The sequence below is a fragment of the Narcine bancroftii genome, chromosome 2, assembly GCF_036971445.1.
Source record: "Narcine bancroftii isolate sNarBan1 chromosome 2, sNarBan1.hap1, whole genome shotgun sequence".
NCBI lineage: Eukaryota > Metazoa > Chordata > Chondrichthyes > Torpediniformes > Narcinidae > Narcine > Narcine bancroftii.
In genome coordinates this window covers 144,169,128-144,197,093 of record NC_091470.1, presented here as the reverse complement: position 1 = coordinate 144,197,093, position 27,966 = coordinate 144,169,128, and the positions used below count along the sequence as shown (strand labels likewise).

Below are 27,966 nucleotides of genomic sequence, written 5' to 3'. Positions count from 1 at the left end.
TTTATTTTTTTATCCGCCAATTCTCTTCTTTTGGTTGTATCTTCCTTTATTGCTAATTTTTTTTCTATGTTTATTATTTCCCTTTCCAACTGCTCTGTTTCCTGATTATAGTCCTTCTTCATCTTGGTTGCATAACTTATTATTTGCCCTCTAATGAATGCTTTCATTGCGTCCCATAGTATAAACTTATCTTCCACTGATTCCGTATTTACTTCAAAGTACATTTTTAATTGTTTTTCAATAAATTCTCTAAAATCCTGTCTTTTAAGTAGCATGGGGTTTAATCTCCATCTATACATTCTTGGAGGGATGTCTTCTAGCTCTATTGCCAATAACAGGGGTGAGTGGTCCGATAATAGTCTAGCTTTATATTCCGTTTTCCTAACTCTCCCTTGTATGTGGGCTGATAACAGGAATAGGTCTATCCTTGAGTATGTTTTATGTCTAGTCGAGTAGTATGAGTATTCCTTTTCTTTTGGGTTTTGTTTCCTCCATATGTCCACAAGTTTCATTTCTTGCATTGATTTAATTATAAATTTGGTTACTTTGTTCTTCCTGTTAATTTTTTTCCCCGTTTTATCCATATTTGGATCCAAATTCAGATTGAAATCCCCTCCTATTAGTATGTTCCCTTGCGTATTAGCTACCTTCAAAAAGATATCTTGCATAAACTTTTGATCTTCTTCGTTAGGTGAATATATATTAAGTAGATTCCAAAGCTCAGAATATATCTGACATTTTATCATAACATATCTCCCTGCTGGATCTATTATTTCCTCTTCTATTTTAAATGGCACATTTTTGCTAATTAATATAGCCACTCCTCTTGCTTTTGAATTATACGATGCTGCTGTTACATGTCCTACCCAATCTCTCTTTAATTTCTTGTGCTCCAATTCAGTTAAATGTGTTTCTTGGACAAATGCTATATCTATTTTTTCCTTTTTCAGTAAATTTAGTAGTTTCTTCCTTTTAATTTGGTTATGTATTCCATTAATATTTAGAGTCATATAGTTCAGCGTAGCCATTTTATATTTTGTTTATCTTCTCTTTCCGTTTTTCCATCATTACCTTTCCTCCTTTTCCATTTCTGTTTTCTTATTTTCAACTCTTTACCAGACAACATTCCTACAACATCCAACATTTTCCTTATTCTCCTATTTCTATCTTCTTTATCCCCAATCTCCCCTTCACCTCCTGAGTTGCCCTTTATCCCTTGTCGGACAACCACATCTCCCCTCTCCATTTGGATTTGCGAATCCACTCGCAAGCGTCAACTGATTTTGCAGTGACCGCTCTTTTCCCCCCACCCAGCCCCCCCCAGAAAAGATTTCGTTTTTTATATGTCACAAAGGTCACTCTTTTAGTTCCCTCCTTATTCTCTCTATTCCATTACCTTCCCTTATTAATTCTTGTCTATACTTTCTATGTTTTCCTCTAATTACAGATACTTTCACATATGCCCGTTGTCTCTATTCACTCTTATACCTCTTTACCCGCATACATATCAATCGTGGTCATTTTTACCCTCCTTACCCGTCTTCATCCCTTAGTCTATTTTTGTCTTTACCCACATACATATCAATCGTGATAATTTTTGCTCTCATTACCCGTCTTCATCCCTCAGTCTATTTTTGTAATTGTTCTGCAAATTTTCGTGCTTCTTCTGGATCCGAGAATAGTCTGTTTTGTTGTCCTGGAATAAATATTTTCAATACCGCAGGATGCTTCAGTGTAAATTTATATCCTTTCTTCCATAAAATCGCTTTTGCTGCATTGAACTCTTTTCTCTTCTTTAGGAGTTCAAAGCTTATATCTGGATAAATGAAGATTTTTTGCCCTTTATACTCCAGTGGTTTGTTGCCCTCTCTTACTTTTTCCATTGTCTTCTCCAGCACCTTTTCTCTTGTAGTATATCTTAGGAATTTTACTACAATAGATCTTGGTTTTTGTTGTGGTTGTGGTTTAGGGGCCAATGCTCTATGTGCCCTTTCTATTTCCATTTCTTGCTGTAGTTCTGGACATCCTAGGGCCTTAGGGATCCATTCTTTTATAAACTCCCTCATATTCTTGCCTTCTACATCTTCCTTAAGGCCCACTATCTTTATGTTATTTCTTCTGTTATAATTTTCCATTATATCTATTTTTTGGGCTAGTAATTCTTGTGTCTCTTTAGTTTTTTTATTAGATTCCTCCAATTTCTTTTTTAAGTCTTCTACCTCCATTTCTGCTGCTATTGCCCGTTCTTCCATCTTGTCCATTTTTTTCCCCATTTCTGTTAAGGTCATATCCATTTTATTTATTTTCTTTTCTGTGTTGTTTATTCTTCTTCTTAAATCATTGAATTCCTGTGTTTGCCATTCTTTAAATGACTCCATGTATCCTCTAACAAGAGCAAGTACCTCCTTTACCTTGCCTATCTTTTCTTCTTCTATTTCCCTGTACTCTTCCTCTTCTTCTTCCTCTAGGTTGACCATCTGTTGTTTCTTTGCTGCCCTTTCCTCCTCTTCTTTCTTGTTTCTATTGTCTTCTGTGGTCTCTTCTTGCTGCAGGTGTTCTGCAGCTGTCATTGCCGGCTGTGGAGATCGACTCCCCAGCTGGTCCCCCCTCCCGTCGGTGTGTTTTTTTGTATGCGCATCGCGCATGCGCGACTCCTCGCGCATGCGCGGTTGCGCACTTTTACTCGGCTCTGTGAGCCATTGTTGTAGTTCTCTTTTACCGACCTGAGGTAGTGGGGTCTTCTCTCCACAGCGGGCCTCTTCGGACAGGTAAGGCCTTCACCTTTTTCCTCCGTTGTCTTCTCTTCCTCTCTTCTTTCCGTTGATTTTGATTTTTCTCCTTTTGTCTCCATCTTCTTTCCACCTTTATATTCACTTTTCTTTAACTTGTATTTCTGTGCCTTTGTATTTTCTCTTGTTTTTCCCGACTTTTCTGGAGAGGGCTGGAGTTCACCGTCCGGCCACTACTCCATCACGTGACTCCTCCCGCCCATGCCCACCTTGATGTATATCTACGCTAATCTCATCTGCCTGCATTACTCCTCAGATCTCCTACATATTTATCCCCTCGCACTGTAAACCTGTGCCCTCAAGATCTGACTCCCCTTCCTTGGGGAAGGTTCTCTTGATCCTATCTATACTCCTCATACTGTGGTAAACATTTGTAAGGTCATGCCTCAGGCTCTGACTTTCGGAAGATGTTCAAGTATTTAGGATGACAGCCAAGCTGGCCAAACAATTCGCTATAATAGTATCATTTAACTAAAAAGAGGCCAAAGTATAAAATAAAGATAATAAATATGTGCAGTTATCCTACACAGAGTGCGGTGGGTGCCTGGAATCCATTTCTGATGACGGAGGTTGGTGCAATCGGGACGTTTAAAAGACTCTTAGGCAGGCGCATGGTTGTAAGAAGGATGGATGGTATGGGCTGTGAGGTAGGGAGTGGAGTATGTTTATATGGGTCGGCACAACATCGTCAGCCGAAGGGCCTGCACTGTACTGTTCTAAACAAAACGTAACAGAGAAATGGTATAGACAGCCCTTTCGTGGTATCCAACAGTCAATGGTCAGCGTAATAAGGAAAGGTTCAAGAGCCTGATAGCTAATGGAAAAAAAAGATACCCTGCCTGGTGACTGGGGGCCGTTATTCGCTATTTCTATTTACAATATATAGAAAACCTTGTTCAGAAGGCAGGCGTAGATTAGAAGGGAGAATTTGTTTTTCCTTTTCATTATTAAGACTAACAAGTAAAGAGGAGAGTTTAACTACAGGTGACAGATCATATCACAGAAAAACATGATCAAATGAGAGAAGTACAAAATATCTTATATAAGGGAATTTTACATGTATTATTTGTATAATTTTTGGATTCAATATTTTTGGACATAGAATGAGTTATAATTTAATTGTTTAATTATTATAATAATAGAATTTGATGTCCTGAACAAAATAAGTTAATGTAATAATTATGGTTCTGCTTCCAATTTTCAATTGATATGTGACATACATATACAATTTGATTTACGTTATCATTAATATACCTTGTGTAAAGGGTTTTTGTTAAAGTCAAAAAATATTTTAAAAAGAAAATGAAAAAACTGTTTCCCATCCTTCTAAATTAAGTGGTTAACAATTCTTGAAATAAGACAAGTGTTTGCATTGATATTATTCCCCTAATAATATAATAATAAATTCCCCTAATAATAAAGATAGAAATAAAAGGGTTGCACATTTAGAATAGGGGTTAGAGTAATGGTTTTCAAACTGCCCCCTAACCCCCCACTCCAACTTAAAGAATCCTTGTGCCATAAGTGGTCTACAATTAGTCGGGATTGCTAAAGGTGGGATGTGAGTGGGAAGGGAAGGCTGAGAACCACTGCTCTAGATCCAATTGTTACTGAGATATTTTGCTTGAGAAAAATTGTCATTGGCCCATTTCCCTTAGAGTTATGAAACCGTGCACATAACGAGTCAATTAGGTATGATTAAAACAGTGGTTTTCAAACCTTTTTCTTTCCATTCACATACCACCTAAAGGAGATATCAGAGCACTTATGGCATACGGAATACTTAAGATGCAATGTGAATTTAGGGGGGCAGTTTGAAAATCACTGGGTCAGTGCAACACTATTACAGCACCAGTAACCCAGGTTCGAATCTGGTGCTCCTGCAAGGGGCTTGTACGATCTCCCTGTGTCTGCATGGGTTTCCTCCCACCCTTCAAAACGAACAGGGTTACTGTTTAATTTGGGTGTAATTGTGGGGGGGGAGGGGGGGGCATGGGTTTAATGGCTGGAATCAGCTTCTACCATGTTGCAAATTTTAAAAAAATGTAGTCATTTGCAATTCTTTTTTCCAGAGGGGACAAGAAGGCATTTTGATCCAATGAACGTGGCAATTGGCGTAATTATATTCACATTAAATAGCTATTGGATCCCTGCAGCAAGAAGCAAGGTCGCCCCCTACTTACTCTGAAACCTTTCTCCTGTAAATTTACATTGGACAGTTTGAGAATCACAGCAAAGTTGATTGGCCGCATACTCAACCTCCCAGGTTTCTTGTTAAAATCGACCTGTTGGAAAACCTAAAGAGAAAAACACAATCATAATTAAATTTTATGTTTCAGCGTTTAAAAAATTTGCTAAAAGTAAAACACAATTAGCATTTTTTTTTAAAAAAGTAAATCCTCTTCTTCCCATTAAATGGAGAGAAATAGTTAATTGTTCGATAGCAGAATCTCATTCCTGAAATTCTTCAGGGAGTTTTCTCGGTCTCTCCTGTTCATCTCAAAGCCACAAGAGAATGTATTCCTTCTTGATTTTTTACATTGGCAGGGGATAAATACTGACCGTAAGGTGCGTTCAGGATCCAGGTAGAATGCACACTGATCTGCCAACAGCAGAAGAGCGGATCGGAGCACTGCACATGTACAGATGTTGGAGCCAGCTGATTTCACATTCCAACAGCTTGAAGAGTCACCCACAAAATTCCAGAAAGTGCTGATCCCAGTTCTGCCCTGCTGTGTGCTGGAACCTTAATTCAGATCAAGAGCTTGCTTCGAAAGCCCACCCAAAGTTTTCAGACACGTGCTTGGATGGGAGTGTTAAAGTTAGAAGAAACTGGTTTCTCTGGAGTGGAGGAAGGTATAAAATCATGATAGGGTAGACAGTCACAGCTTTTTTCCAGAATAGGGGAATCTACAACTAGAAAACATAGGCTGGTGAGAGGGAAAAGATAAAAAGGGGTCTGAGGGCCAAGTTTTCCACACAGTGTGTGATGAGTATGTGGAATGAGCAGTTGGAGGATCATCAAAACGGGGCTGAGAAGATTACTGGGGTCTCCCTTTCCTCTAAAGATGAGATTTACCGGGCTCAAGGAATTATTGAGGACCCTTTCTATCCAGCACACTGATTCTTTGACCCCAACCATCAGGAAGGAGACACAGAAGCATCAAAATCAGGACTGCCTGGCTGGGAAATAGCTTCTTCCCACAGTCTGTGAGATCGATGAACAGTATGCTCTAACAGAGTAAATCATTCCAAATATTTTATTTAAATTCTATCTTTATGGATATATGTGATTGTTATATGTTGTGTGCGCACTGAGGTCTGGAGAAACAATGTTTCATCTAGTTGTATATGTAGTCAGATGATCTTGATCTTGAGGAAGTGGGAAAGAGGGCTACAATTGAGCTGAAACTGATCCCACCTTTCATAAGCAAATTAGTTAATAAACTGAAGGGAAGAGGACAGAACAATGGTGTTTGTCACAGCCAGCCAGCACAGAGCCGATGGGCTGAAACGTGCATGCCACGTGACAAAGTGAGTTTGGGTGGGGAGATGGAGTTGACACTTCACTAAAAATTTACGTCAAGGGAATAAATGTTTTACTTTGCTGTATATATTGGGATCAAAGGATATAGGACAACACAGTTAAAAGCGCAACACCTTTACAGTGCCAGCGTTCGGGACCAGTCCTGAGTTTGAATCCCATGCTGTCTGTAGGGAGTTTGCAGTTCTCCCCGTGTCTACGTGGGTTTTCTCTGCGGGCTCCGGTTTTCTCCCACCCTTCAAAAATGCACTGGGGTGTAGGTTAATGGGGTGTAAATTGGGCAGGATGGGCTCATAGGGCCTGTTACAGTGCTGTATGTCTTAAATTTTTTTAAAGTCACACAGCGTGGACTTTGGCCCAACTTGCCAACTAAATTGTCCCACCAATATTAATTCTACCTGGCTGCATTTGGTCCATATCCCTCTGAACCCATCCCATCAATGTATCCGTTCAAACTTTCCTTAAAGATTGCAACAGTACCCGAGTCAACCCCATGCTCCTGTACCCCATTCCCTACATTCATCACCCTTTGTGCAAAAAATGTACCCTTCAGGTTCCTGCTAAATCTCCACCTCCCCCCCTCCCCACCTGAAACCTATGGCCTCTGGATACTGATAACCCTACTCTACTCTTGGCAAAAGACAGTGTTCACTCAACATATTCCTTATGATTTTCTACGAGACCACCCCTTATCCTCCGACGCTCCAAGGAATAAAGCCCCAGTCTGCTCCACCTTTGCCTGCAGCTCAGGCCCCTGACTCCTGGCAACATCCATGTAAGTCTTCTCTGCATCCTCTCTTGATGACATCGTTCCGGCTGTGGAACAAAATACTCCAACTTGGGCTTCACCAACATCTCATGAAACTGCAACATGTCCTGCCAACTTCTACACAATACTCTGATTGATGATGGCCAATGTGCCAAAAGCCTTTTTAACCATCCCATTGACTTGTAATACAACATTTTCAAGGTACTTCAGCATTCCTGATCAAGAAATATAATGTATTCTATGGCTGTTGAGGACTTTTATTTTGAATCTCCCTGGAACTAAGGAAGTTTTTTTTTAAAATCTATTTTACGTTTACCTTCCAGATCTTATTGTATCTGCATTACAAATTGGAAGTTGCTACAAAGCATCTAGATTGTATATTTGGAACAGCAGGTGGCCTTCTTTCTGTGTTATGGACTCAATCTGACAACCATTCAAGTGAAATAGTACCAACGGGGGGGGGGGAAGGAAGTTTCTCTTCTTTCTTTTCTTATGGTTTTTAAGGGGATTGGGTGGGTTGGGAGGCTTCTTTTCTTTTTTCCTTGTTTTCTGTTTTTTTTTATTTTCAAACTTTTAAAAGCCATGTATGATTAATTGTGAATGTAATTGATTGTCTCTTCTCTTTGGCTTGGCTTCGCGGATGAAGATTTATGGAGGGGTAAATGTCCACGTCAGCTGCAGGCTCGTTTGTGGCTGACAAGTCCGATGCGGGACAGGCAGGCACGGTTGCAGCAGTTGCAAGGGAAAATTTGTTGGTTGGGGTTGGGTGTTGGATTTTTCCTCCTTTGTCTTTTGTCAGTGAGGTGTGCTCTGCGGTCTTCTTCAAAGGAGGTTGCTGCCCGCCGAACTGTGAGGCACCAAGATGCACGGTTTGAGGCGAGATCAGCCCACTGGCGGTGGTCAATGTGGCAGACACCAAGAGATTTCTTTAGGCAGTCCTTGTATCTCTTCTTTGGTGCACCTCTGTCACGGTGGCCAGTGGAGAGCTCGCCGGAAGGCGATGGTCCTCCATTCTGGAGACGTGACCTACCCAGCGCAGTTGGATCCATTGGCTTACAACTTCATTCTGGAACAATATTTAACAAACTGACCAAGGAATGCCCACAGCTCAGACAGGTAGTGCCGCACTCCAACAAGGCAATGTGATGAGAAACACAAGACTGCAGCTAACTATAGTTAACCAGCAAGGAACACTTCATCCACACTGACCTGACCAAAGCCTCTTCCTGGTGCTGGAATCTTCAACAAGCAATGAATTCAACCGGTCAGGCAGCATCCACAGGTAGAAATGGTCAAGGTTTCAAGTGGGACCCTCTACCGAGACAGTGATAAAAGGTACCGGCCCGAAACGTTGACTGCCCACTTCGACGTGTTCTGCCAGCCTTTTTAACCATGTTTGCTCATGCCTGCCCATTGTGTTGATCATAATTCTCTGTACCATGCTCCAACTGCATATTCTCTCATATCACTGTCCTCTGCCAATTCTGAGCCATTCCAACACGCAGCAAACTTTATTGAAATATTTATTTTCAGGGTCTTCTGCACTTCAAAGTCCTGCGAAGTCTTTGTCTTATTCATAACTCTGGAATAGCCGCAAAGGTCTGTTAGTTTCAACAGTGACCTTTCAATCTAATGGCCAAGATGTTCATACAATGGCCCATCCAGGTGTCTACAACCGGAGACTTAGGACCCCAAAGCATGGTGTGACACTTAACTGGATGTGCATCCATTTGAAGTGAATGGAAACCGAACTCTCTTTACATTGCTGCAAAATTCTCAGGTCATGCTCACACTAGTGTTTTGTGGAGTCACCGCGTCCACGGGTTAACAGGAGCGTTGTCTAAGTTGGCACTGTATGGGAATGGCTCAATAATCATCCAATCCAAATATTTCCCTGAGCAGTGGGCATAAGGTAATAGATTGATGGCATAGAGAGGAGTCAAGAGTCTCAAACTCTGTTTGAGAGGGCAGTGACATTAATTTTTGTGAAAAACATTTTGTTAGAGATACAGCACAGACCCTTCCAGCCTGTCCAAATACCACATTTCAAAAGTAGCTGAATAACTACTGGCTTCAGACCAAGGGCAGGGCAATGGGACTGGTCGCAACGGCTCTTTTTTGGGCCAGCAAAGCCATGTGGGCCAAAAAACCTTCTTGAAGAAACTAATCTGATTCTATTCTACCAATCAGCAAGATATCTGGAGTAGTTCAAGGCAGACATACAGCTCCTGTTTACACTTAAAAATGCAAGCTAATTTTCTGCTTAATGATCTGGTAAAATTCTATCCTGTGCAACCACCTGCCTTAACCTTAAAGACATATAGAGTGCCTCAATCAATCCAGTTCAGTTGCTGCAGACACCCATCAACTCACCATCATTCATTTCTTCTCACGCTGAATAACAGATGTGCAAAGTCATAAATTATTAGCACATCCTCCAGCAAACTGCTCCTCAAAGCAATTGCCTCAGCTTTATAAAGCACATCACCTTACAGAGTGTAGCATTGGGAATCTGTGCCAGTCCAACACGCAGCAAACTTCATTGAAATATTTATTTTCAGGGTCTTCTGCACTTCGAAGTCCTGCGGAGTCTTTGTCTTATTCATAACTCTGGAATAGCCGCAAAGGTCTGTTAGTTTCAACAGTGACCTTTCAATTTAATGGCCAAGATGTTTATACAATGGGCCATCCAGGTGTCTACAACCGGAGACTTAGGACCCCAAAGCATGGTGTGACACTTAACTGGATGTGCATCCATTTGAAGTGAATGGAAACCGAACTCTCTTTACATTGCTGCAAAATTCTCAGGTCATGCTCACACTAGTGTTTTGTGGAGTCACCTCGTCCTCGGGTTAACAGGAGCGTTGTCTGAGTTGGCACTGTATGGGAATGGCTCAATAATAAGCTACACTGCCCTTATTATAGCTCAGCAATGCACCTCCTGGATGATCACTGCTGCACAGTCCAGGCAAGCCGTTACAAATTCCTTTTCACCCACAAGGACATTGTGTTCTCCAGCCCTGTGAAGATGTTCAAGCAGAGAATGATAGTAACTAGGGATTTTTAAAAAAATGAAAAACAGCAGTATCCTGACAGGTTCCACAACCTCAGAGTTACAACATTGTACTTAACTGCTGAGTCAGGTTAGTGGCTTGCTCTCATCTCCAGAATACTGAAAACCTCAAATTCATGGGTGGCACCCCAGTAGTGGTGAGTGACTGCAGCACAGTTGGAGGTGACATTTCCACTGAGGCAATAAAGAGGCTCTCTGCAGAGGGAACTGTTTACTAGGCAAGCTCCAGTCCCCTTGCCTATGTGCCAGCACATATTTATCTTCATTGAGTTACCTAGTTCAAACACAGGTTACCACTACTTTGCTGGAAGTTCCTGTGCAGAAACTGGCTCCAGAATCCTTACAATCACTTTCACTGTACTGGCTGCAAAGCACTTTGGGAGGATTTGAAACAGGCACTATTAAAATGCAATTTTTTAAAAACTAAAAGTTTGACAGGCTGGCATGGTTAGTGCAATGCTATTACTGCACCAGTGACTCAGGTTCGAATCTCCCACTGTCGTAAGGAATTTGTACATTCTCCCCATGTCTGTGGGTTTCCTCTGGGAACTCAGATGTATGGGGTTAGTAGGTTATTTGGTTACACCGGCTCGAGGGCTGGAAAGACCTGTTACTGTGCTGGTTTCTAAAAGTAAAAAACAGGAATTTTGGCCAATTTGATTTTCATCATTTAAAACACTGAAAGATGAACTTGACCATTGCTTTCTCTCCATCACACTCCTGCAATGCAATGAAAAGGTCACAGGAACACAAGACATAGAAGTAGGCCATTCGGCCCATTGAATCACCATTCCATCATGAGCTGATCCATTCACCCACTCTCCTGCCTTCTCCCCATCATCCTTAATACCCTGACTATTCAGATACCTATCAATCTCTGCCTTAAGTACACCCAACAACTTGGCCTCCACAGTTGCCTGTGGCAGCAAATTCTAGAGGTTCACCACTCTCTGGCTAAAGGAATTCCTTTGCATCTTTGTTTTAAATGGGAACCCTTCAATCCTAAAGTTGTGCCCTTTTGTATTAGGCTACAACTGCAGCACCTTCAAGGGGAGAGCGAGGAGGGAACCTGCTGATACTGGAAATCACAAAATAGAAGCAGAAGATGTTGGAAATGCTCAGCAGTTCAGGCAGCATGTGTGAGAAGCAGAGTTACATTTTAGGTGGAAGTTGCTTCATCAAAACTGAAATGGAGACAAAAGAAATGAACTTGTAAAGTTGCAGAGATGGTGAGGGTCAGGGCTGTCTCCGATCTTAAGGTAAAGAAAATTGGAGGTCAGGAGTCTTTGAAGTCTACAGTAAAACCTCTAGTATCTGGTACCTATAGAGATTGGTAGATGCTGGAAAAGTGAATTGTCCAGTTGCTTGCTATTGCGTGTTTGGCAAACTACAGGTAGGTGTGCCAATTTTAAAAACATATTTTTTACCTATTTATTTTCTGCAATTTTTTTTTGCTGGTTGCTGGAATTCCAGATAACAGGGGTTTTACTGTACAATTATCCATATTCTGAGCAGGGAGTAACTGTGGTTTTTAAAATGTGTGCCATCCTGGCCAAGTTATTTGAAGGATGTGGAGACTTTGGAGAGGGTACAGAAGTGGTTCACCAGGATGTTGCTTGGATCACAGGGTATGTGCTAATAGGGAGAGATTGGTCACATTCAAAATGTGCCTGGGGTTATAGGTCAATTGATTGTCATTGGGCGGCACGGGTTCATGGACTGAAAGGGCCTGTTACCATGCTCGATGTCTAAATTTAAATCCTACTCTTTTCTGACACGAGCAAGATGATCTGATCATAGAGACTGGGTATCAAAGACCAGCAAACATCCTCTATTCTGGTTAGTGTACATAGAAACTACACTAGATTAAAAATGACACACATTTTGCTGTTCCTTTTGTTATACCAAAGCAACTGGCAGACCATGTGAACTTCCTGAAGTTATGCCATGGTGTGATTGACTTATAGACAGCAAGCTCCCTGAAATGCCAATGTGACAATTACCCAACAATCTATTCTTAGTGAATGTTGTTGGAGGACAGAAAATCAAGAGTTTTGATGGAAATCTCCCCTCCATTTCTTCATTTTGTAAAGCAGCCATTCTCACCAGGGTCCGTACTTTTAAGGGTGAAGACCACGGACAGAAATCATAAAATACCTTTGTTTTTTTTTAATGTCGTCGGTAGAAGAGAAGTACAGAAGAAACCAACTAAAACATGACTGCTTCACAGGGAAGGGAGCCCAAAATCTTTGAGCAGAGTCCTCAGGGGGCCATAGCCAAACGAAGGTTGAGAATGGTTGGTTTAAAGTACAGTGGAATATTTCACATTTTCTATGCAAACCACAGGGTGATGGCACAAATGTACTTCCAACCATGCAGCACTCCCTCAGCACAGCACCGCATTGCCAGCTGAGATCGTTTACGTTCACGTTATTGGAAACAGACTTGAATTGCCAGACTGATACGAGAGGTACCAACTATTACCCATCAGAACAGCAACAGAACAAAAAATACTTTTCAGACCTTAACTCAAAGTAAGCATTTTCAAAAATCCTTGCTCAATGTTTAGGAGTCCAATCAGAATAGAAATGAAACATCCCAATTAATTATTGTAGCCTTGCAATTCAATGCTGCACATATTTTTATTTAAAGACAGAGTTTTCACTGCATGTACAACAAACTTAATCGTGGCCTTTCCAGTGGTTGAAAATAGTAACACTCATTGTGTCGCCGTAGATCTGAGAGAAAACTGGAAGCACAACACTGGGTTTGCACAGGTTTCGGCAGTCTCAAACTAGGATGTTTTGGGTAACTTCCCCATTTATTCAGTCACAGGATATGGCTGCTGGGATTTGCTTTCTTTCCCAATTCCCTTCTCCTGAATGTTAGCTGCGGTGGGCTTTGAGTCATGCATGTACCAAGGGGGCAAAGGTGGCACATTTCCTTCCTTGATGAGTGTTGTACAACCAGATCTCTTCTGATGACATTCCTGATAATTACTCTGAGACTCTTAGAGGTTAAAAAAAAAAGCCAGATTTATTTTGTGTATTGAATTTAAATTCCCCAGCGCCCACAGTGGAACCAAATACATGCCTCTGGCTTAATGGTTCGTGGTTGCTGGTCCAGTATTAAATTAGGCAAAATTGCTGGCAAGGGACTGCCCTCAACAGGCAACTTCAGTACAAGTGATCACAGGACTGTTGAAATAGAAAGTGAGAACAGAAAGTTTGCAAACATGTCATGTGTGGCATTTTTAGGGCGGCATGGTTAGTGTAACGCTGTTACAGCACCAGCGATCAGGACCAGAGTTTGAATCCTGCGTTGTTTGTAAGGAGTTTGTACACTCTCCCTCTGCGTGGGTTTCCTCTGGGGACTCCGTTTTCCTCCCAACCCTTCAAAACATACTGGGGGGTGTAGGTTAATTGGATGTAATACAGCAGCATGAGTTCGTGGGCTGATAAAGGCCTGTTACTGTGTTGTATATCTAAAATTAACATTTAAATTCTAAAAATTTGAGAGGCAAGATTCCATTTATTGTCATGAACATGGAAAGATTTGTTCTTGCCTTGCCTGCAAAGGGACAAAAAATGGTGGCATTAGTCCAGCGACGCTACCAAGAGAAGAAAGAGAAGCAAAAGAGAGTCCCTTCAGAGACAGCCCAGCACCTCCTCCGAAGGCGTTGCCTCCTATCAGGTCCAATAGCGAAACCCAAGCTCAGAGCATCCAAGTCACCTTGACCCAGAAGGGATTAGGAAGCTCTCAGGGCCTGAGGTCCTTTGGGAGCTCTGCTCACCACCAGCACCCTCACCAGGTCCCCAGCAGCCCACGGTCTGGTGCAAAGGCTTCGGCCACTCTGTAAGGTCTTCTTCTTGGAAGCCCAATCACAGATAAGAGGAAGCTCAGACTAGGTTTGATACAGTTCCATGGACAGTGATTTTAGTGATAAACAAGGAAAAATAACAAACAAGAGATAGAAGGCTCTTTGGCCCTTCAATGCCACTATAAATTCTAGCTGCGTCCATTTCCCCTTATAGTTACGAATTGATCACAGTAAGAAGAGACCAATACTGCAAGCATGTGTGAATTAGTGAGCAAGCAAAATAGAAATAGCTGGAAACACTCAGGTCGGGCAGTGTCTGTGGGGGAAGAACAAGAGTTAACGCTTCATATCGATATCTATCACCTTCCAGTGGAATTGATAAAGGCTAAGAAACAGGCATATTTTAAGTTGCAAGGAGGGGAGGAGTGGAAGTGAATAAGTAATAAGTGTTTATTGGCCTAAACGGAAACATATATACAAATGCACCAAAATTCTTACTTGCTACAGCCAGATACATCGACTACAATATGATAGGAGGTAACCTAATGGCACAGAGGAATTATTACCCCAATAAGAAGTTTATTGACAACACACTGTAAAATGTACACGAGCACTGAAATTCTTGCTTGCTACAGCAAAATTCTAAAACTTGAAGTTAACTGTTTCTCTCTCCATGGACGCTGCCTGGCTTTCGGAGCATCCCAGTGTGGAATCTCTCTTAATTTGAGCTGGTGTTAGTGCTGGCACAGAGGAGATGGTGGAATCCTGTTAATTGCAGAAATTGTATTGGGAAAGTGGATAGAAAACGCATGATGAATGAGCGAAAAAAAATTACAGGAACAGTGACACACAGAACATAGCTGGAAGGGAAGTTAACCTCTTTACTTTTGGCGCTTGATTTAAAATGAAGTTATTTATTCATGGGATGAGTTGTGAAGCTGAATTAGGACATTTTTTTTTAAAAAAGAGGTGAACTGGAGTTGCACTACATTTCCCAGCTGCATGAATTAACAAGTTCATGTAAACATGTTATCTCAAAAAATGTGCTAACCTATTTAGAGAACAACTATATAGTGGCTCAAGAACATAAGACATCCCTTTATGGCCTATGACTTCTTGGCAATGCATTTGAAACAATACTAACCAAGAGTGATGAGGGATGGGAAATAAATGCTGTCCCTGCCATGGACACCCATTTTGTGAATGAATGATCTTTGCTTTAATTCACATCAAAGATTACGGATGACTGGATCATTACATGGATAGGAGGGGACTAGAGGGGTATGGACTGGGTGCTGGTCAGTGGGACTAGGAGGGTGCGAATTTGCTACGGCATGGACTAGTAGGGCCGAACTGGCCTGTTCTGTGCTGTAAGTGGTTATATGGTTATATGTTGCATTCCCATCGAGATGCAGTTCAGTATTTCTCATCAACAGTCAGGATACTGGGAGTCTGAACTCACGACACGGTATTGAATTTCTTGTATTGATGTGAAAACCACACTAGACGATTAATATTGGGTTTAAGTGTGATTTTGCTCAAAAGCAAAATGTATAAAATAATTTAATGGGCCGGACCTAGGATTGGCAGTCCTAGGTCACCTGGAGCACGCCCAACTCACTAGTCACCCAGACCAGCCACCCCAACTCAATGGTCACCTGATCTAGCTGCCCCTCCTCCCTCACCTGGACCAGACGCCCTTCTCCCCACACAGCAAGCACACCTCCTCTGACAACTACAGCAGGGGGTCTCCGTATTTTTTGCAAAGAACTAATTTAAAGCTTGTTATGAATGCAGAAGAGACCCTGGAGGCTTCATGTTGGGGTGAAAACTTTAGCCACAACCTTCATCAGCCTCACTCAGCCCCCGATGCTCACAGGGTCCCAGAGGACAGATGCAGACCCACCTCATCCTTGCTGGCCAAGCTAATTCTCTTTGTCCACATCCCTCCAAATGTTTCCACTCCATGTACCCGTCTGAATGTCTTCTGAGCATTGCAGTTGTCCCTGCTTCTACCATTTCCACAGACCACCATCCTGTGTATGAAGGAGGTGCCTCTGGTCCCGTTGAAACACTTCCCCTCTCCCAAAAAGGGACTTGAGGAGTAAGTTTGTCCCACACAGAGGCTGGTGAGAAGTGAAATGAACTACCAGAGGAAGTGGAAGAGATTGATTTAATTATAGCATTTAAAAGATATTCAGATGGGTACATGAACAGGAAAGGTTTAAAGGGGTATGGGCCAAATGCAGACAAATGAGATAAATGTAGAACGGCATTGACAAATTGGACCAAAGGGCCTGCTTCCATGCAGTCTGACTCCATCAATGAATCACTGTCCACTGAGTTAATGGACACCATTGCTCCCATCAACAGGAAGATCTCTGACAATGGTGGAGGGTGTTGAGGGAGGATGTGAGAGAAGCTCGGTGACACACATTCTCTCCCTTACTGTCTCGTGCCCTATTCCTGCATTGTATGATCGTGGGAGCTAGATGTCTGTTAAACAAATGGATATCACAAGATATAAGAGCAAAAGTAGGCCCAATTGTCCATCGAGCCTGCTCCACCATTTTAATCATCAGCTGATCCTTCCTTGCACTCAGCCCCACTCCGGCTTTCGTCCCATAACTCTTGATGTCCTGACTCATCAAATACCCATTACTCTCTGCCTTAAATACACCAACGACCTCCACAGACACAACCTTTGGACGAAAGAAATTTTTCCACGTCTGTTTCAAATTGACGTACTTTTATCCTGAAGTCCTGCCCTCTTGTCCTAGAGTCCCCTATGATGGGAAACAACCGTGCCACATATACAACAAAAAAAAATTTCCTCTTTTTAAAATCTATCACAAAAAAGACAACCATTGGAATTTCAGGGTGTGGACATAGCAGCAGCTGTGGGGCAGGAGGTGGGTGACTGACTGGTACTGAGATTGGGGAAAAAAAAAGGAAGTGGTCACATAGAAAGAAAACAGTTGAGAAGAGGGAAGAGGTAGTGACGGGAAAAGCTTGGCTGAAACAGGAAAGGAATGCTCCTTTTATGAACCTCTTACTCTTCAGTCCCATGCTACCTTTCTTTGGTGAAGAAACGGAAACGAAAAGCACTGAGTAGGTTAGACAACATCTGTGAATCGAGAGACAGTTGGTGTTTCACGCTGAAAATGCTCAGACAGAGCTGGGAAAAGAGAATGCCAGTTGCAGAGGGAGTGAGGGAGGGAAAGAGAGGATAAAGGGAACATCACTGATAGGGTGAGCCCAGGGTTGTTGCAGGGATAAGTTGTGGCACAACCCTTGAAGAAGGAAATAAACAAAAGCTTATCAAATGGGAGCAGTTAAGATAAGAAGAGGAAAAGGAATGTAATGGTTGTGAAGTGTAGGGCAGTGAACATGCCCAGCAAGTTAAGCTGTGCTAAGGGAGGGGGAATAACCATAAAGACCTTGAACAATTTTGTAGGCTTTATGAGACTTCTTCTCCATTAAAAAATAACAAGTATTTGACCCAAAACTTTAACTCAGTTTTTTTTTTCTCTCTCTCTCTCTCTCCACACAGCAGCTGCCTGATATTCTGAATATTTCCAGCATTTTTTTTCAGTCATTGGGGCTGAGACCATGGAGGAATTTGACCATCATAAGAGTGGAAGAGAGGATCACTGGAGTCTTCCACCCCCTCCCCTCCTCCAGTGTGATCTACTGGGATTGCTGTCTGAAGAGGACTTCCACCCTGCACACAGCATCTTTCAGCCGCTCCCAATGGGAGAGAGATACAGGACCACCAGGCTGAGGAACAGCTTCTTCTTGAACAACCGAAGGAACTGCCACACTAACCAAATGAGATTCTCATATTCCTGAAACAATATTTATTTATCTAGATAGATGAATACTTGTAATGTTCCGTTTATCTGTATGGGTATTATGTCTGGCTATGTGTTTGCATGTTTTGCACCGAGAACAGGAGAACGCTGTTTTGTCGGGTTGTACTTGTGCAATCAGATGACAATAAACTTGGCTTTACTTGAATTTGTATGCAGACAGATATGGGGCAAAGTAACATTCTTGGCATTGATGGAGGTACTGGTTCATAATCCCTATGGCCTGTAACAACTGGATCTCCTGCCTTTGTCCCCAAACTTTAACTCCATTTGTGTTTTACAAAAAAGCTGTAAGTTCTTGAAACCTAAACAGACAGGAGACAGGTTTGAGGTGAAATCTTTTGGGGGGAGGGGGGAAACCTAACCAATACCCCACAGAAATGTGTGTTCAAACTCAGAGTGGAAATCCGCTGAAAGAGTAACAGAGGTTTCGAGGGGACTGGAAACTTTTTCAGTGAAACAGCTAGTGATACAAAGATTAAAATCAATTTTTTTTAAAAATCAAACATGTAAAGGTTAAGAGCTCCACGAGCAACAGATGGATTGAAAATAAAAGGCAACCTTGAGCAAATTGCATATGGTACAAGCTGTGGAAGCCTAGGGGAAGCGCAGTAGGGCAGGTCTGGGCCACGTGAAACACAACACCTTGAAATGGCACTAAAAAACAAAGCAAAACACCAATACTGCTGTCACCAATTAAAGTGGCAAACATCTTTAGCAGAGGAAGGAAGTGTGAGACAACGCGAGTCTGAGTGAGAGTGTGCCGCTGCATATTGCCGCCTTTCACAAACCCACAGGATGCGGGCTCCTGCAGCGCAGAGCGAGGAAACCACAGGCGCAGTCGTCGATGGTGTCCGGTTACTGCAGCATGCACCAAAGACTCGGCTGACCGCCAGCTCTCCTCGCACTCGCTTTGTCCCTGTGGTTTGGCTCGCCCCTGGCTCCTCGCCCTCAGCAACCGTCCATGCCGTGTTCCCACAGCAGCAGCAGTGGCCAAAGGCCGACGCAAAGCTCCGCTGTGCACGATAAGAATCGTCGTTCCAGTGGGAACTCAGCTCAGGGTTTAGATATTCTATCAGAAACCAACAAAAAGCAAGAACCAAGAATATCAGCGATAAGATTTAGTGATCCAAACAGAGAAATTCCTTCTTGACCAAAGGCAATGAGGGAGCATACTTCACTCCAAAACCTGGTTCTGAAATTTGGCTTTCTTGACATCAGAGGTGGAGGACAACACATAGCCAGAGTGCGTTTGGAGGGGCTTCCATCTCTGTGTAGTCTCGTGGCAAGCTTTCACCAGAGCTTGGTGAGGCCCAAAATAGGACCACATCCCAGAGTGGAGATGGCTAAAGCTAGAGGGCAGAGGTTCAAGGAGAGAGGGGAAAGATTTAAATGGGATCCAAGGGGGAACATTTCACAGAGGGTGGTAGGCATGTGGAACAAGCTACCAGAGGTAGAAGGAGGTACAATTATATTGTATGAAAGACATTTATAAAGTACGTGCATGGGAAAAGTTCAAAGGGTTGTGGCCAAATGCATCCAAATGGGACTAGGTCAGGTAGACTACTTGGTTGGCATTGTTATGTTGGGCCAAGGGACTGTTACCATATTGTACAACTCAATGACTCCAATCTTTTCCCAAAAACCATGTAAATGAGAACAGTTCATGAGAACTGCAGACACCTTTTAAAATTTCCAACAAAACTTGATTCTGCCACCCACTCAAGCAGAGTATTCTATATCTCAACTACATTCTATGACAAATTATTTCAAATGCATGACCTAAAGATATTATTCTACTGGACTAAGGGAATCCTTATTGTCCAGAAAACTCTCATCTCAAATAAGTGAAGGAGAATCACAGCTTATATATCTGCCTTCAACTCAAGAGGATTTGGAAACTCAAAGTACACAGCCTCTATCAGACCTCCCCTCAGTTATTGATTTCAACTGGAGCAGGAAGATTACTGGACTCGTGCCCTGGATTTGACATTCAGAGAAAATAACCTCCTATCTACTCTGTCTCTGCTGAGCTCCAAACACTGTTATTTGATCATTTTAATTTTAATTTTAACAATGCAGCAGGGTAGAAACCAATACTGGTCCTTGAAACCACGCTGCACAATAACATACAATTAATGTACCAACCTCATACGCTTTTGAATGTGAAAAGAAACTAGAGCACCCTGGGAAAAACCCATAGAGGACACAGGAAGAATGTACAACACCTTACAGATTCGAACCCAGGTTGCAGGCATTGTAATATTGTTGAGCTAACTGCTATGCTAATTGTGCTATCCCATTTTAAAGGGAATATGGAGCAAATATGGAGATAGGGCTGACTGGGGAGTGGAAATAAGGACGGAAAATGTCAATGAGTTTATTATCATATACAGTGTGTAAAAAAAAAAACACCCTAGAATCTGGCACCTATAGGGATTGGTAAATGCCAGATAAGTGTATTTGCTGATTGCTTGAGATTGCGTGTTGCATGGATTGGCAAATTGACCCGGGGGCACCAATTTTAAACTTTTGTATTTTTTTTTAAACCTATTTATTTTCCACAATTTTCTTTTGCTGGCTGCTTGAATTCCGATAACTACACCCAAGTACGATGTACAGATGCACCAAAATTTTCAACTTGCTGCAGCAAATATTAAATATGGGTATATGAATATTCATATTTGAAGTTATTGTAAGAAATAAAACTGTTTTAGTCGTGCAGACAGATCTATTGGTGGTCCTGGTGAAGAACCAGAGTTTGAAGTAGCAAGGCAATGTTGTTGGTGGTTTTAGAGTGAGGAGCACTGAGGCTTGGGAGGACAAGGGCCGGGAATAAGATGTTGGTGAGGCCAAATTTGGAGTATTGTGTGCAATTTTAGTCACCTAACGACAGGAAAGATATCAATAAGATGGAAAGAGTGCAGAAAAGATTGAGAACCTGAGTTACATGGAAAGGTTAAACAGGTGAGGACTATTCTCTGGAGTGTGGAAGAATGAGAGGTACAGACAGAGTAAATGCATGCAGGCTTTTTCCACTGAGGGTAGGTGAGACACAAACCAGAGGAGATGGGTTAAAGGTGAAAGGGGAGGTTTAGGGGAAATTTCTTCACACAAGGAGTGGTGGGAGCGGTAGAACGTGCTGCAACCTGAAATGGTGAATGAGGACTAAATTTTAACATTTTTAAGAAGAATTTGGACAGATACTTGGATGGGAGAGGTATGGAGGGCTATGGTCTGGGTGCAGGTCAGTGGGACGAGGCAAAAAAAAGGTTCAGCACAGACTAGAAGGGCTGAAGGGGCCTGTTTCTGTGCTGTAATGATCTATGGATCCATGATATACTGGTAGATAGATTCTTGATTAGGGAAGGAATTATTGAAGGATTAGTGAAGGCAGAGAATGGGGTTTAAAAAAAAGAGTAAATCAGCCATGATGCAATGGCGGGCCAAATTCGATGGGCCGAATGGCCAAATTCCTTGTTGTCTTATGCCTCCCAATTCTGCATCATCAAATTGAAGGTGTCAGTATATCACAAATAAGAGTATCTACCCTCAAGATCATACACTTCCTTAAAACTCAATAACCTATCAGCATGATTCACTGCTGTTGCCCCTCTTCTTCCAGAAGCTTCCATTCTACTGTCAATTTTATTACTTGGCCCTTTACTAAAATCCTAGTGCAAGCTCACATTTATAATATCAACTAGAAGGTCTTCTTCAGTCCTCTGTCAACTCTCCAGAAAACTCAATTAAGTTACCAAGGCCTGCTTAAAACAGAAATTAGGAAGAATTTCTTCTCTTGGGAGGTCGTGTATCTTTAAAGATCTCTGCTTCAGAAAGCTGGGGAGGTCGAATCACTGATTACATTCAGGCTGGAGAGATTCTGGTCGAGAGAGGAAGACGCAAGAAAACAGAGTGGAGACCAACTCAGCTGTGATCTTATTGAATGGGGAACAGGCTCGAGGGAACGAGCGGCCTACTCCCACTCCTAATTCTTTATGAAACCGCAGATGTTGTGCTGTATTAATTTGCAGCTCTGGTCCAAGTTGTATCTCAGCCAAGGGGTCATGGACAAGAGCCAGGAAACTGCAAATTCGACAGAGTTCCAGAGAGCAGGAGAAGTCAATTCCACAGGGCTGCAGCACGTTGCAGCCAACTGCATTGCATAAACATTTACTGAAAGCATTGCGACACAATGCAGTTCATCACCATTTCTCAAGGCTAAAGAATATATTTTCACCACAACATATAAATAAACTCATCCAATTTCTTTCAAATGTCCGCACACTTCACCTCCCACAATAAAACCTGGTTCTTCAATTGCAATACATTTACTGCTGTGATCAGAGCCGGAGGCAAAATTATTCCATGTGCTGACTGACAGCATGAGGTTGCTGGCTTTGGGACAGATGTGACCACGGGGAGCGTTGATCATGCCTTAGGCAGGGTGTATAGTTCCCTGAACCGAGAAGTCAAGACCAAGGCCACCAGTTTATAGAACAGATCTGATATAGGGTCCTGGAGCTGAAACGTTAGCAGTTTCTTTATCTGAAGCTGCCAGACTTGCTGAGTATTTCTCGCATCTTCTGTTTTTAAATATTAGATTTCCAGCATCTGCGTTTTTAAAAAAAAATTAATGACAGAATTTGGATTTGTACAATTAGACCCATAATCCATTTCTCACTCAAGGGATGGTGGACATCTGGGGAGGAGTCACGTGATGGAGTAGTGGCCGGACGGTGAACTCCAGCCCTCTCCAGAAAAGTCGGGAAAAACAAAGGAAAACACAAAAGCACAGAAATAAAAGTTACAGAAAAGTGAGTATAAAGGTGGAAAGAAGATGGCGACAAAAAAAGAAAAATCGAAAGCAACGGTAAGAAGAGAGGAAGAGAAGACAAAGGAGGAAAAAGGTGAAGGCCTTACCTGTCCGAAGAGGCCCGCTGCGGAGAGAGAAACCCGCTCCCTCAGGTCGGTAAATAATGGACTACAAAAATGGCTCGCTGAGCCGAGTAAAAGTGCACAACCGCGCATGCGCGATTCCTCGCGCATGCGCGATGCGAATGAAAAAAGACACACACCGACGGGAGGGGGGACCAGCTGGGGAGTCGATCTCCACAGCCGGCAACGACAGCTGCAGAACACCTGCAGTAAGAAGAGACCACAGAAGACAATAGAAACAAGAAAGAAGAGAAGGAAAGGGCACCAAAGAAACAACAGATGGCCAACCCAGAGGAAGAAGAAGAGGAAGAGGAAGAGTACAGTGAAATAGAAGAAGAAAAGAAAGGCAAGATAAAGGATATACTTTCTCTTATTAAAGGATACATGGAGTCATTTAAAGAATGGCAAACACAAGAATTTAAGGATTTAAGAAAAAGAATAAACAACACAGAAGAGAAAATGAATAAAATAGAGATGACCTTAACAGAAATGGGAAAGAAAATGGACAAGATGGAAGAACGGGCAGTAGCAGCAGAAATGGAGGTAGAAGACTTAAAAAAGAAATTGGAGGAATCTAATAAAAAAACTAGAGACACAAGAACTACTAGCTCAAAAAATAGATACAATGGAAAATTATAACAGAAGAAATAACATAAAGATAGTGGGCCTTAAGGAAGATGAAGAAGGCAAGAATATGAGGGAGTTTATAAAAGAGTGGATCCCTAAGACCCTAGGATGTCCAGAACTACAGCAAGAAATGGAAATAGAAAGGGCACATAGAGTATTGGCCTCTAAACCACAACAAAAACCAAGATCTATTGTAGTAAAATTCCTAAGATATACTACAAGAGAAAAGGTACTGGAGAAGACAATGGAAAAAGTAAGAGAGGGCAACAAACCATTGGAGTATAAAGGGCAAAAAATCTTCATTTATCCAGATATAAGTTTTGAACTCCTAAAGAAGAGAAAAGAGTTCAATACAGCAAAGGCGATTTTATGGAAGAAAGGGTATAAATTTATACTAAAGCATCCAGCGGTATTGAAAATATTTATTCTAGGACAACAAAACAGACTATTCTCGGATCCAGAAGAAGCACGAAAATTTGCAGAACAATTACAAAAATAGACTGAGGGAGGAAGACGGGTAATGAGAGTTAAAATGATCACGATTGATATGTATGCGGGTAAAGAGGTATAAGAGTGAATAGAGACAATGTGCATACGTGAATGTATCTGTACTTAGAGGAAAATATAGATAGTATAGACAAGAATTAATAAGGGAAGGTAATGGAATAGAGAGAATAAGGAGGGAATTAAAAGAATGACCTTTGTGACATATGAAAAGTGAAATCTTTCTGGGGGGGGCGGGGTGAGGGGAAATAGCGGTCACTGCAAAATCAGTTGACGCTTGCGAGTGGATTCGCAAATCCAAATGGAGAGGGGAGATGTGGTTGTCCGACAAGGGATAAAGGACAACTCAGGAGGGGAAGGGGAGATTGGGGATAAATAAGATAGAAATAGGAGAATAAGGAAAATGTTGGATGTTGTAGGAATGTTGTCTTATAAAGAGTTGAAAATAAGAAAACAGAAATGGAAAAGGAGGAAAGGTAATGATGGAAAAACGGAAAGAGAAGATAAACAAAATATAAAAGGGCTACGCTGAACTATATGACTTTAAATATTAATGGAATACATAACCAAATTAAAAGGAAGAAACTACTAAATTTAAATGAATAAATGTATTCCATTAGAAAAAATAACATATAGGTTAAGAAATAATATTGAAATATTCGAACAAGTATAGGAGCCTTACATTAAATACAATAGCGAAAACCTACCGGGGACAAACATTACCTAAGTTGATGGAAGGAGAAGGAAAGAAAAGAATGGACTCAGTAGAATTTCTGGTGTATTTTTGTTGAATGACAACATTGTCTGACTGGCTTAATGCAACCTAGATTGTATACCTAAAATGGATGAGAGGGGGGGGGGGTGGGGGGGTGGCTTGGGAGGAGGGGGGGGGGAGAAAAAGTCACTGTATATGTGTGAAAAAGAAATAGTGTATATCATGGCTAATGTGATTTATGGTGTGAAAAATAAAAAAATTTTTAAAAAAAAGGGATGGTGGACATCTGAAACTCAGAGCTTGAGAGTGCGTGGGGACAGAAACCCCCACTAGCACCTAAATGAACAGCTGACATCCTTAACCTGCATGGCATAAAATGAGATTGATTGGAGTCTCTCCACTTGGGCTACTTGCTCTCCTTAACTCTGAAGCTTGTGTTTGTACATTTGTCTAAAAGTGTATGTACATATTGTATGCAGGAACAGTTTAGAAGCTGAAAAACACTAAAATTATCCAAAGTCCTGGGCAGTGAGCGCTGATACATTTAAGGAATCTGAACAAGGGCATACAGGACCACATGGATGGTTTTAGACAGTAGAGATAGAAGCCATAAATGGGGCATAAATGTGAGCAATGACTGGTGGGGCAAAGTGGCCAAAGTGGTCTATCTTTGCAGTCCTACTGCAATATCATTCATTCTGCAAATGCAATTGGTCCATTATCTAGTCAATTAGGTTAAAGATACAGTCAATATCCATTTTTGAAAAGCATCAGAGAAGTACTCACATTCAGCAACAGGTGAATTGAAATGTGGACAATAACATAGAGGAGCAGAAATAGGCCATTCAGCCTATCGAGTCTGCCCCACTCAGCCCCACTGCCCGGCCTTCTCCCCATAACCTTTGATGCCCTGGCTAATGAAGAACCTATCGGTCTCTTCCTAAAATACTCCCAAAGATTTGACCAGGGTTCAGGCTTACCTCGAGCAGGAAAGGTAACACAGGGATGAAAGTCTTGGTGCTGTCGGACAGCAATGTCAGCGCTCGAACACAGTGCAGTCGAAGAGGATAGTAACGAGCTGTGGGCAACAACCTGAAAGATAAGTTCAAGACATAAACACCTCTGCTTGACAGTGTACTAGCTGGACACAGGAGGGTATCATGGGATTTAAATCAATATTTGACTGAACACTATGGAGGATCATTTCCTTCTTGCAGTTGGTCCCTCCCCCCCACCCCCCCCTCCCCCACCGATCTAATCCAGGGCTCCTGACTGTGTCTGGGGCCCAACCAAGAGGAAGGAAGGGACAGTGGAGCACCATCATGGGATGATTTATCCTCAAAATAGTTCTTCATTAGTCCTCATCCGCTCCCTGACAAAACATATAAACACCAATGCCAAACCACATAATTTAATGGAAGAAACATCAGATGGAATTTATCTAGCACTGATATACCAGGTGTTGTTGATGTTAATCTCCACCACGTACCTGGAGCAACACACCCTTCCTACTTTACTGAAATTCTCGTGCAATAAAGACCAACAGGACATTCGCTTCCTGATTGTCTGCCACATATTAGCTGTCAGTGGGTCATGCAAAGGCACACCCAGGTCCCCTCCAACATCAGCATTTCCCATTCTTACAGCATCCTTAAGCCATTCACCCCAGCTGCACAACAGAGGGTCAAGATTTGCTTTGTAATAGTCTATTGAAACACTTGGGGCGCTTCCTGCATTAATATACACATAGAGGGACAGGATTAAATGAAAACGGGTGAAAAGCATCCTCTTAAAAGTTCCATAAAGATGAAAATAGTTAAACTGAAGAATTAGACCAAAGAAACCCAACTTTATTAAGTACATGGTTAATGTGACAGGAACAAAGGTATTCCCAGCACAGTGCACCACCTATGTTACAAAAGTGCGGGCAATGGAAATCTGCTCTTACAGAATTCACAAATCATGACCAAAAATATTGAGATTATGGAATAAAAGCTCACTCTTAAGGATTTCATGCAGTATGGGTGTTTTGTATGCATCAGAATGGGTCAGGATGGCAAACTTTCTTCCCTAAATATGACTGGATCTGATGTGTTTTTACAACAAACTGGAAATTTTATGATCGCTATTGTGGAATCTAACGCTTTATAATTTCAGATTTATTTAATTACTTAAATCTTCTCCAACTACTTTGAGGGAGATTTGAACACGCCCCTGGAATCATACACCAGAACTTTGGCACTGGCCTAATAATTTAACCACTACACAACACACCTAGCTGATTACTTTTCTTCCCAGATGATCAATAATCTTATTATGGATGAAAATCTCTCGTACGTGGCTGACAGGATGTTTTCCCACCAGCTAATGACAGGGAAACCAATTAAAGTCAATCTAATGAATTCATCTCTCTCCCTACAACCTACAAATCCGACTTACTGTACATGCCGCTGTATAGGATGACTCATGTATAGAATGACCCCAATATTTCCACTTAAAATATTAGTTCTGAGTGATACCTTTTCAATAAGACGCCGCCCCCCCCAAAAAAAAAATCTGGCACTTTCCGCTGACCAGTGTCTGCTGTTAAAAGCAAATCACAACATTTTAATAACAAATTAGCATTTAAATGTTTCCATCTTATTTGGATATCTTAAAATAAACCACCATCGGCTCCTGTAACAGATCGTTTAAAGCCTGTACAGAGCCGAAGCATGGGACCAGGCTGATGGACCCCGTGGGAGAGCACTAAGACTTTGCAAATAACTAATGGGGCATGTGCGAGATTGCATTGGAGCCAGCAGGAAGATGCTGCAGGGTTGCAACTTTGTCGTCAAGGTAAAAATTTTAGATTTTTTGTATAGGATGACCCTGATTTTAAAGTGAAAAATTTAAGTTTGGGGATCATCCTATATAAAGGCATATATGGTAATTAAATTAATTTTACTTGCACCATTTGCAGTCAATATAGTTTTGCCAAGTGGCAATTTCTGATACAAAAACAAAAATCGGGGGTGCTCATGATCTTGAGAGAAGAATTACAACCTCCTTGGAATTACAACATTCAAAAGGCATTGGGACAGATAGAGAGGGTTTTGAAGGATGGGACCAGCACAGAATGCCAACTTGGTCAGCATGGATGAGTTGGGCCGAAAGGCCTGTTTCACATTGTGCAACTCTATAACGGGGTGCTGCCAGTGATCTGAGTTCAATCCCAACCTCTGTGTGGGCTGTGTGGTGCTTGAATTTTGCCCCTGTGGCTGTGTGAGTTTCCTCTACTGTTTGACCTGACTGACCTTCAGCCACTGTCACAAT

The 27,966-nt window shown here is 41.9% G+C and overlaps 1 protein-coding gene across 3 annotated transcripts in view; it reads right to left on the bottom strand.

The window, feature by feature from the left end:
- Positions 1-27,966, bottom strand: part of noc2l (NOC2-like nucleolar associated transcriptional repressor) — a 147,271-nt gene that overhangs the window by 52,102 nt on the left and 67,203 nt on the right. For all 3 annotated transcript variants that reach the window (XM_069918378.1, XM_069918379.1, XM_069918380.1), the window contains exons 12-13: positions 25,632-25,743; positions 4,973-5,086 (exon numbers count right to left, since the gene is read on the bottom strand). In XM_069918378.1, coding sequence (XP_069774479.1) covers positions 4,973-5,086; positions 25,632-25,743 — 226 coding nt within the window. The remainder of the gene's footprint in view (positions 1-4,972; positions 5,087-25,631; positions 25,744-27,966) is intronic.